This window comes from Papilio xuthus, unplaced genomic scaffold (assembly GCF_000836235.2).
Source record: "Papilio xuthus unplaced genomic scaffold, Pxut_1.1 DF828177.1, whole genome shotgun sequence".
Classification (NCBI taxonomy): domain Eukaryota; kingdom Metazoa; phylum Arthropoda; class Insecta; order Lepidoptera; family Papilionidae; genus Papilio; species Papilio xuthus.
Genome location: NW_013530472.1, coordinates 4767782 through 4779745, shown reverse-complemented (window position 1 = coordinate 4779745; position 11964 = coordinate 4767782). Strand labels below are relative to the sequence as shown.

General features: G+C 30.3%; 2 protein-coding genes across 2 annotated transcripts; both read left to right on the top strand.

The window, feature by feature from the left end:
- Positions 1-451: 451 nt before the first annotated feature.
- On the top strand, positions 452-6728 carry LOC106113880 (mitochondrial 2-oxodicarboxylate carrier). Its single transcript, NM_001312148.1, is given in 4 exon segments — positions 452-818; positions 1064-1336; positions 2560-2741; positions 6233-6728. Coding segments are annotated over 4 exon segments (927 nt in total). The 5' UTR covers positions 452-476; the 3' UTR covers positions 6363-6728.
- A 406-nt stretch (positions 6729-7134) lies between these two features.
- Positions 7135-9042, top strand: LOC106113648 (uncharacterized). Its single transcript, XM_013306491.1, has 2 exons — positions 7135-7809; positions 8141-9042. The coding sequence occupies exons 1-2, from the start codon at positions 7361-7363 to the stop codon at positions 8949-8951; spliced, it is 1260 nt and encodes a 419-aa protein (XP_013161945.1). The 5' UTR covers positions 7135-7360; the 3' UTR covers positions 8952-9042.
- Positions 9043-11964: the final 2922 nt, after the last annotated feature.

Below are 11964 nucleotides of genomic sequence, written 5' to 3'. Positions count from 1 at the left end.
GACAAGTTCCTTTGACAAGTGACGTCTATCACCACCAGTCGATATTGCCATTTAAAACTGCAAAAAGATTTACTGCAAAACTGATTTTTTTTGCAACATTTGCACATTTCACGAAAAAGAGTAGTAGAGATATTGGTGAATTTACCGATTTTGTATAGTCAAGCTTTTCTTAGTCGTTTTATAATAAACTCATCTAAGTGTGTTGAAACAGCGATGGAACTTCTCTTTTATTTATATTTTGAAACATTTTAAAGCAAACGTATCTTTATACACTGTATTTTGTTATCAGTTGTCAAAATTCTATGTCAAAAACATGTCAAACATGAACATGAAGGGGAAATGTTATTTTTATAATATTGATAAATAGAATGGGTAGCATTTTAGATTAGAGATAAGTAACCTTCAGTATTGCGCCAACTTTTGCAGAGATCATACACTCGTACTTTGTCCAGTTTGTATACGAACTAGTTAGAAAAATGAGCGACGTTGAAAGACTATTAAAGCAAGCTGCTATGCAAATCGGTGCTGGTGGAAGTGCGGGCTTTGTAGAAGTCTGTATAATGCATCCTCTAGATTTAGTAAAAACGAGATTCCAGCTACAATCTTCCAGTTCAGCTTTAAAAAGTTCCGATCCACACTACTACAATGGCATTGTAGACTGTATGAAGAAAATGTATAAATATGAAGGATTGACATCATTTTGGAAAGGAATCTTGCCACCTATATTGGCGGAGACACCAAAGCGGGCTGTTAAGTTTGCAACTTTTGAGCAATACAAAAGGTTTTTCATGTTTGGCTCCAGCACACCCACACCATTAGTGAGATTTTATTTCTTTTATATTTGTGTATTTATATTTTATATTTCCATATAATTTTATTACTATTATTACTACACGTAAATATATTATTCATATTTATTTTCTATTATTTTTTTCAATATAATTTTTTATTTAAATTTTATGTATTTCTTTTCAATCTTTTATAATAAACAATACACAAAGCTTTTTTTAATAAATTAATTCCACTTAAAATCACAGTAATTTATACTAATTTATCATTTCAGACATTTTCCTTAGCTGGTTTAGGTGCAGGTATTACGGAAGCCATTTTAGTTAACCCTTTCGAAGTTGTAAAGGTGACGTTGCAATCAAACAAATCGTTAGCTACCCAAGTGCCTAGTACTTGGTCAGTAACAAGACAGATTGTACGAGAAAATGGGTTAGGATCAAAAGGACTGAATAAAGGTTTGACAGCAACTATGGCTAGAAATGGAATCTTCAATATGGTTTATTTTGGTTTCTATCACAGTGTCAAAGGATATATCCCAGAATATGAGGTAATAATAAATATTGTATTACATTAATAATAAAATATTATTAATCTGTAATATAAAAATGAATAGCAATATGTGTTGGTAAGCGCATAACTCAACAACGCTTATACCAATTTGGCTAATTCTTTTTTTGAAATGTTCGTTGAAGTTCAGAATAGTTTTAACGGAGAGAAAAATTTGAATAATTGCCGGGAACTAATTATTTTTTTTCGTCGCGTGAAATGAAATTTTTTTAATTATTATAAATGAGAAAGTTTTGATGTTTGTCACAAGGTATCCCCCGAACAACTGCACGGATCTTTCTGTGATTTGGAATACATATAGAACATATTCTGAAAGAACACATAGGATTCTAATTAAGTTTTTTTTTTAATCCAAATGGACAGAGAAGAAAAGATGCTTTAATATTGCAATAAAAAATAATAATTTCAGTATTAATTCAAATATGCTGTTAGTTATATAAAAAAAATGTTTTTAACACATTCCATGCTCTTAATTTTTTTTATACTAAAAATCATAAGACAAATTAGAAGCATTGAAAGTGTTAAGAATGGTTATTCAGATTCTCAATATAATTTAAAGTTACTTGATTTTCTTCACTATTGCTAACTATTCAGTTGTTATTTTATGTTTCAATATACTATATCTTGTTTACTTTTGATATACTATCAGTTGCAAGATGTTAAAAAACTGATATTTGCTCTAACAGCTTCTTATCATCAGTAAACAGATAAAACTCTTGTGTTCTTGCAAAATATGTTATTTTTGAAGTTGTTTGATTGTTTACTAAATACAATTTTACATAAATATGCTTTTGTTTGAAGCTAAATATGTCTCAAACATCCTTTCATTTCTATATATTAGCTTTATTAAATTATCGATTCAAAAAAATACCTCTTAATGACAGATTAAATATAATATAAAACTTTGTAAATTGTATTATTAAGAACTAGCTAGCCCGCGACTCCGTCCGCGTCGATATATAAAAAAAACTTAATATATAGATAAGTTAAATTAAAAGCAGCTCTTCAAGGGATAAATTCGAAAAAAATTAATAAATAGTATCCTATGTCCGTCTCCAGGCTCTAAGCTACCTCCTCACCAATTTTCAGGCATATTGGTAAAGCCGTTCTTGAGTTATAAATATTGTAACTAACACGACTTTCTTTTATATATATATATATAGAGATAGATAGATATTGAATAACAATTGTATCTGCCCACAGGATCCTCTTTTAGAGTTCAGTCGTAAGATAGCAATTGGTTTTACATCTGGAGTGTTGGGGTCATGTGTTAACATACCATTTGACGTGGCCAAGAGTCGTATACAAGGTCCACAGCCCAGCCCTGGCATTGTCAAATATAATTCCACTGTTGGCACAATTAATCTGGTTTATAGAGAAGAAGGGTAAGTACAACTACATCAATATGTTTTTATATAATAAAATTGTTGTTTTTCTTCCTTTTTCAAATAACGACCCCCAAAGTATGTTAAAGTTTAGCGACCTTCTGCACGACGTAATTGTCTCTGAGCGATCACTTAACTACTTAGAAAAAAGAGACAAGGTCATCGAAATTCTTTAAATTTTTAACGGCCCCATAAAAATATACGCGACCCCTTAAAAATATACATGACACTCTAAGAATATACGCGATCCGCTAACTTTAAATTTCAACCAATAAATCTTATAATACAAATTAGATTGCCCATCATGTTTATTATTAGATTTGCTAGATAAGATGACCCCCTCACGATTTGACAATTGTCTAATCTTGACAAGTAATTGACAGTAGATAATGTCATTATCTTTATCTGTAATCTGATCAATGACTTTTTTTTTTATTTTTGATTGAATTTGATTGACTCTGCTGACGATAAACATATTTTCAAAAGAGTTTCGCAACTTGTTCTGGAATGGTTTTGTAATTCCGTTGGTTTTATAAATATTTATGTGATGACCTTGAAGGAAGGTACGACGAAAGGCCTATATCCAGCTGTCAACAAATAAAGGGTGGTGATAATTATGACCAGATTTGTTACATATCTCTTTGTCTAATTATGTCTTCATTCATCATTCAATTGAAATATTTATTGTTAAAATTTAAAAACTTATTAATCTCACTTCTTACTAATATTATAAATGCGAATGTTTGAATGGATGGATATTTATTTGAAAGTGTCTCCTTTGGCACACATGTAGAATATACTCTGAAAGAACACATAGGCTAAAAATTAAGTTTTTTTTTAATTCGGCACGGACGGAGTCTCGGGCGACAGCTAGTATGTAATAATGACGTCAAGATTCAACGCCGCTTTGGAAAGTAATTACTTTGATCATGAACTTTCCGATAATTTAACGTATAAACAAACAGTTCTCATTTTATCGGGCTTTATGCCAAAATTTCGTTTATTTTGGCTTATTTTAAGTTTGATTTTGATGAAAATTATCACTTTAGGTATATTTTGTCGGAGACTACACGTTAGGGAACATACCCATACTACGTGACCTATTTTTTTAGTTTTTTCGACCCCTTCCTTCCCTCGGTGAGCACTCGTAGTACATGCCAAGACTCCCCCCCCCCGCCTTTAGTTTTTACGTAGTAATTTATCATTATAAATTTTAATCATTTTACAAACATGAAAAAAATGACTCATACTCGTCTTTATTGCATAAGACTGCATACTTAAATAACTAGTGAATTATGTATTATGAAAAATGACAACCAATGACTACGTGATTAAAACCTGAGCCACCCCCCCGCTCCTGTGACTGACCGTAGTATAATATTTTAAAGACCCCCCCCCCCCCTAAACGGGTCACGTAGTATGGGTACGTTCCTTTAGATAAATATGATTATTAACTGTGAGGTTCCGAGACCAAAATTACCGTTAAAAATATATTGTTTTCTATGTTTTATCAAAGATAACAGGGATGGCGATATGTATGATGTACGAAGATATTGATCTCAGACCAACAGTTAGTTGACCGATATTTGAAGTATAGATAGAGTTGTTACAAAATAACTGGTTTACTAATCTCGTGAGATTGCAACATTGTAATTGCTTTTGCGTAAACTGCCATTCTGTATAAATAGACTAGTTAGCTGTTTACTATTTCTAGTCGAATCACTTCTTTAAATTATCGTAAAATCTCTCGATGAGTTTTAAATCTTTTGCACAAATATGCTACTCATATGTACATCTTAAAATCTAAAAATTGAAACTTCTTTTTAACAAAGTTACGAGTATAATAAGTGTCCTTTACGCTTCGAAAAGGGGATTTGGTTTTGCTCGTTTAGACCATTATCATCTTACAACAATACTAAAGTGATCACTAGACTAACTAACCTAGAAAACAAACTTGTCGAGAAAGATAAGAAACATATATCATTAATTAAATCAAGTCTTTATACGAGGAAAATAATGTTTAGTCACATCTTTAAACAGAAATATGTATAAAATATTTAGGCACAATGTTTTTCAATACAATCGCTGATTCGATATTCTCGGAAACTGCTTCAGTACTGCAAATATCTGTCTGGAGCTGATCCAAGTATTCCACGGCTGGACCGCTTTATGCAGAAAGTACAAAATTAACTCTTACACAGAGGTATTGTGCACAAAATCACGCGTGGAACGCATGTTTACATCGATTATGATTGTTCAATTGATTATTCGTAGACTATATGACTCCGTCCGCGCGGAATTAAAGAAAACAAAGTCCAGTGTCAGAATGAATAGTGAGGGGACATAAACATCGATATTTTAGTAAGGCTAGTGTTGAGTCAATACATAGGCTCCTTAACGGATTTTCTTCCTAACATTACATATGTAGATAAGTAGTTAAACAAGATAATTTAAACAAACATATGTTATTCATCTAGCGATCCCTTATCGTCCTCTATTTATTTCTATTATCAGACGCATTAATATTGATAAGAGAACAGAATGTTTAAATATTATTTAACTCAAAAGGTCAAGAGGTTAATGACTTAAGTAGTTGCACATCTTTTTTTCGAAGGTATAATTTGTTAACAAGATTTACTAAAAAAAACACACCAAAGACACCATATAAATAGCAGTTAACTTTTTATTATGAAAAATTAAAAAATATAAGACTGTCTCCACTTATGTGTCATTCAGTTTAGGTATAGTATAACCAAGAATATAAAAATCCTAGCATTATGTGCATTCTATGTGTGTCCCCTTCTATCAGCTTTTGTATAACATCTTGTTCTAATGTGGGCAAAGAATTTATCTACTTCCATATTTTTCCATATTTCCATTGTGTGTTTCCATTGTCGTATATACTTTTAGAAAACATTTTTTTTTACATTGCTAATTTTTTTACTCGTAGTAAAGTTCTTCGTTAACCATAGATAAAATGTAATATGGTTGTTTCTATATTGCATAACAATAGCCAAATCTATTTGTAACCATAGTGACAGACATGAGCAATGTTGTGAATGGTAGTTATTACAACTTGGAGGTTAACTGGTCACTGCAATGTGGGTGATCATTAATCACCATGGTTAATCATCTTACCATCAAGAGCAGGCATCAGCTAGCCTTATTACTTTAAAATGAGGTTTACGCTAAGTGCCGCAGCCTAAGCTCAATGAAACTTTAAAATTCAAGAGTCAAGAATTAACCGGTCACAAATGGATCACAATTATTGATCTGTACATGACGATCTTCGGACTAAATATCGGAAAAGGACACGAAGGAATTAAACATCTATTTTGCTTTAGCATATGCTATGATTTCGAAGTTTGTCTTATTGGAGATTCGACTCAATAACTCAATATGTTTACTAGAAGTAGTACCGATCGACCCGGGCTTTTAAGCCCTTATAATTATGAATAAATTATAATCAAGAGTTTTTTTTTTAATTTTAGATTTCGCGCTCTGTACAAAGGCCTGCTGCCAAAGGTGCTCCGGCTGGGTCCAGGTGGAGCTATCATGTTAGTCGTATACGATTACGTATACAATTTCTTAGAGAATAAGTTCCAAGATAAAACTCAATAATTTTTTTATCATATACCAAAGACAATTTTTAAAATTTTAACGCATGTGCAATATTTGACGTTTATAAGTTACCATATCAAATTATTATTTTTATAATGTTAAAAATTATTCGAAATACGGTTAAAAACCGATTTAGTAGTGATATAATTGGTGATTACAATTGGTTGTTATTTTTTTTGTGATATTTACCTTAGTTTTTTTAAGAGGACATGAAAATTATGAATGTTTATTTTTAGCATACAAAGGTTTTAAAAGTACAAATAAAGAGGCTAGCATTTAATTTACAATTTTAAAGAGGCCAAATATATATATATATATATATTTATTTTTAAGCAAATAACTTTTAGTATTGTTGACTATATCGAATATTTTACTACCATATAATAAATGTTTTATATACCTTTAAGTTCTTGTTTTATTTCTTTTACCTGTAAATTGTAACTGATGTATACCAACTGGTTGCAATTGGACAATAATTTATATTCTTTGGTTTGAAAAGATATCTCATATTTTACCGTTACAATTTATTGATTCTTAACTACTTAATTGGTTAATTATTTTCCTATTTAGATTACAAACTTTGACAACATCACATTAGGTTTCCATTAAATACGGTTTCTTTTTGTCTCCAAATAAACTAATATTCCGTTTATCAAAAAATAGTAGAGACTTAAAATAAGTGGAAACATAAAAATTTATTGAAATAATGGAGTATTGTTGTATACTCTTTGGTTGACAACCAAAACTGTCAAATAAAGATGCGGCCATGTTTGTTGCTTTGTTTTGTTTCGAGTTGGAACTGTGGCATATTATTGAGTTTTTCGTAAAAACTAATAAATCTATTGATTAAAAAGAGTATAAATTTTCTACATTTAACCATTGAATATAACTTCGCCTTTGTTATGTATTTTAATTAAATAGTTCCGGATTTCTGGAAGAATTTAATTACTAATTTATCTTGCGAATTTTGGTTGTTTATTTTCGCGATTTCCGCATTAATGGATCAAATTCAGGCCGCTACGAATCTACCTCACATAGTTCAAGTATATCCGTCTGTATCTATCCATCCATCGCTGCAAACGGCACAGGGAAAGGTGACATATCAACAAACAATAACATCAGAGTCCTTGCATATACCGGTTTCGTCAGTCCAACATGAGATAACGAATCACCAGATCCTGCAGAATCAAACGATGATGTCGTGTCAACAAATACATTTACAAGGCATGCAGCAATTACAGCCACAGATAATACAAAATGACATGAACTCTATGCAAATAACTTCTCATGTTATACTACCACAAGTGCCAATGTTCAAACAACATGTAATTACCAATGGTGTTCAACAATCGTTTTATGGCCAGTATGAAGCATATATTAAGGATCAAAACTGTGTCATCACTAAAGTTGAGGTTGAAGTGCCAATTATAAATGAGAAGCAAATTGAGTATGTATTATATAGATTTATTTAGTAAAATTTAATTAGTAGACTATGTGTTCTTCCAGACTATGTTCTACATCTGTGCCAAATTTAGTCGAAATTGGTTGAGCTGTTTCTGAGATACCTTCTAACACCCATCCATCCATCTAAACTTACACATTTATAATATTTAAGCTGCAGAAAATGTTGAATTTCCAGTGCTAAAATCTCTATACATATTTATTCTAATTTTTAGACAGGATTATTTTGATATTTCTAGTGAAAACTGACATTTGTTACATGTTAAATTGTGAATTGTCCTGTCTATATAATTTCTTATTTTTTTTGTACATTCCAGGCACAATGAAAGTAGTCAACCACATAAGGAGGTTTCCGTTAAGAAAAGATCACGTAGCTCAGTCCCAAATCCTAGTAAATGGGCCTGTAATGTGCGCAAATTAAAACATGAAAAAGGTGAAGCTTACATCAGTAGAAGAGGGAAATATGTACCGGAGAGATGTGTTAAAACCACAAAAGACTGCCTCAAATCTTGTAAATTTAAATGCAACGAAAGAATCAATGATGTTGACAGACAACATTTATTTAAAGCATTTTATTCATTGAATACTAACGAAAAGAAACATTTTCTACTTAACACAACTGAAAGGAATAACGTTAAACATAGTAAGTCTGAAGATACTAAAAGAAAGTATTATTTTAAATATTTCTTTTTAGTTAGAGGTGTTAGATATACAGTATGTAAAGATTTTTATTTAGGAACATTAGCTATATCACAAAAACGAGTATATAATGTACATTCCAGTAAAAGTGATATGAATTTACCAAAACCTGATGGTAGAGGTTTATCGGAAGCAAGTGCACATTCTTTACCTTCGGAAATTAAAGATAGAGTTCGTAACCATATAATGTCCTTTACTACAGTTGACGGGAAACCGGTTAAACAATTTTCAAGAAAGAAACAATATTTAGAAGCTAATTTAAGTATAAAACAAATGTATACATTATATTATAACCAGTGTAACAAAGATTTAGTTCCTGTGAAAGAATCAATGTATAGAAAAATATTTAAACATGAATTTAATTTACATTTTAAAAAAGATAAAGCGAACCAACTTTGTTGTAGGTGTAAAGGACCTATTAAAAAATAATTTTATCACTATGATTGAAATTAAAACCTTTTTATGTTTTTTTTTTTAATAAAATGCTTGAATACAATTCTCTAGTCAATATTTGGCTCTTGCATTTATAAATTAATAATTTATAAGTAGTAATATGGATTTTTTACTTTTATAAATTAGTATAATGTGGAAATAAATAAATTTTATATTAAATAAAATTTTTTATTTAATAAATATAACTTCTAAAATAATATAAAAAGATATTTTACTGTGTCGCTCATTCTTTTGAACTGAATAGCAATAAATGCAGAATAATTTCATGGATCATACATTTTTTGGAGATATTGGCTAACAAACCTAGTTTATCTGATATTCGATAAAATGTGAACTCTGTATTTAAAATAGCTATAATATATTTAAAAAAATTTGGTATGAAATTAAACAAACTCAAATAATTTTAAAGCAAATAGACTCCAAAGTTCTCATTTCAAAACGACTAACGCCATCTTGTAGCTGCAACTGTTATTTGCAATAGACAGATTTTTTAGGTATTTTTCAGCGCCATCTAGAATTAATTATCGTAAACAAGCCTTGAAACCATACAAAGAAAACAAATTAAACTTATTTAAAACTGCTTTAGTTAATCTTTATTGTTTTGGTTAATCGATTAATTTCTGTTTTTGAAAGTTCGAACGAGAGATTACATTACTTCGTATTTGCAATAAATCTTTAGTTATATAACTAAAAGACCAACGCAATTTAAAATATTATAGCTACATAAAATGAAAGCATAGATAAAGGAATACTAAAAGGAAATGAAAATTCCATATTCAATTTCCATATCAAACATAGTTCACTTTAAAATTGGATTAAATTTAATTTCTTTAAGCAATTTATAATTTTAATTAATGAAGTTATAACTTTTTTTAGTATACGATGTGTTGAATATTTTTTTAAACAATATGATGACAAAGTTTTTGTATGATTTCCTTAATTGAACGAACATATATTTGCGAAATTGTGTGCGTTATCAAGCCTTATTACTTTTTTCTCGGTATTTTAATATTTTATCTGTATTTTACGTTTTTAGGAGTTTTTACGACTTCTATAATTGGTTGTTTACAAGAGATCTTATTTCGGTGGGATCGCACCTACAATTTTAATAGGATTCGCAGACTTAACAAAATTAACAGGTGCCTGTTAAAATCAAATGAGCAATTATCGTTTCATGATATAAAAACATTTAAAACTGTACAGGAGCTCCACAAGGTTTAAAAAAAATTTAAGAACATGTAAATGCAATGTTTTTATAAGACTCTTTTCTTGCATCTTTACATAAAATTTTTGTTTAGATTTATTACATTCGAATCTAGACCTTAAATTTACAACACTTCGGATGGATTTATGCTTAATTGAGTAGTCCTATCGTTCCGATTTTACATATTAAGTCGTCTTTAAGTGGTCACTGGGTAGTAATTAGTCCATAGTCTAAGCCGAGTTAACGTTTAATGTCGTCTACATCTTATATTATCTGTTTTTTTGGTAGCTGGTTGAAAGATATACTCGTTTTAACTATATATTTTAATTTAAATTTTTATTTTATTGAACTTCTACCAGTATTCAACAATGACCTATATATGCGTGGGTCGTACCTGTAATGGATCGTACATCGACTGATTAAAACGAATCCCTATCAATTATTGACTCGAAACAATCAAGGAGAAACTCTTAACTAGTTTATAAGACTGATTGTTTACTTAGTACTTATTGATTATATTATTGATAAAAATAAAATGAACATGATTAAATGTTAAGTTTTATGCTTTGATATCTCTGTTGGTTTTTTTTCAACGAGAATAAGATTGTTTTTAGGGTTCCGTACCCTTATAGGATCACTTTGTTGACAGTCCGTCTGTCTGTCAAGACCTTTTTCTCAGGAACACGTGATGGTATCAAGCTGGAATTTATTTATTAGCGTTTCGCTAATGGAAACGTAAAGTTAGAATTACAAATATAGTATTTAGTTTCAGGGCCAGTTTTAGGATTTCTATTGCTTTGGGCGAGATTTTTGACGCGCCCTCTTTTTTGGTGTTGCGTAAATCTTCTAAAGATAGATCTTAAAGGGTATCTTATCCAACTTTGGCGCCTGCAGTGCCTACTTATGCCCGGCGCCCTGGGCAGTCGCCCTTCTGCGCCCCACACTACGACGCTACTAGTTTTCGAAAGGCAGATTAGATACGATGATAGAACCTTTAGCTGTTCGCAACCTAAACCCAAAGATTTGCGTAGTTTAAGTGGGTTTTGTTTAAATAAATCGCAATTCAAGAGACAAGTGTCACATTTAATTAACTCTTACTATTTGATGAATAAATTAATTATTGTTATATATAATTAATAATTTCACATCGTTATGGTTTGTATATGAAAATTTAATTGTGTTTTGGTGTGAAATACAATTAATTAAAATTAATTATCTGTTCTAATATCAAAGAGCTTAACGAACATGAATTATAACAAGTTTTAACAATTCTTAAAACACTATAGCTGTCGCCCGTGACTGTGTCGTAGTTAGTACCTTTTGTGTTCTTCCAGACTATGTTCTACATCTATGCCAAAATTCTTAGAAATCCAAGGCGCCGTTCTGGAGATACCTTCTAACAAACATCCATCCATCCGAACAATCGCATTTATAATATTAGTAAAAGTAAAATGAATATTGTGACACATTGTCGTAGATGCTTGCGTTAGATGGAGATTTAAGACAATGCCTTGAAATTCAAAATCTTGAACGGTTTAATTTTCTTTTTTACTCGTGTCTTATATTAAGCAGAGCACCGTTAAACCATTCTTTGTAACTTCAAACTATTATTTTTCAAATTAGTCTAATCGTGAGTAACAAAGTTTGTAGAATTATTTTAGTTCTAAGCAAACGAGTGAACTTATTATATTTCTAATTATAATTTTTATGCGTGGGTGTACTTTAACTAGACGTATTTTGTCACCTTAAAAATAATGTTAGTTATAAATTACTCAGCAAGGGATA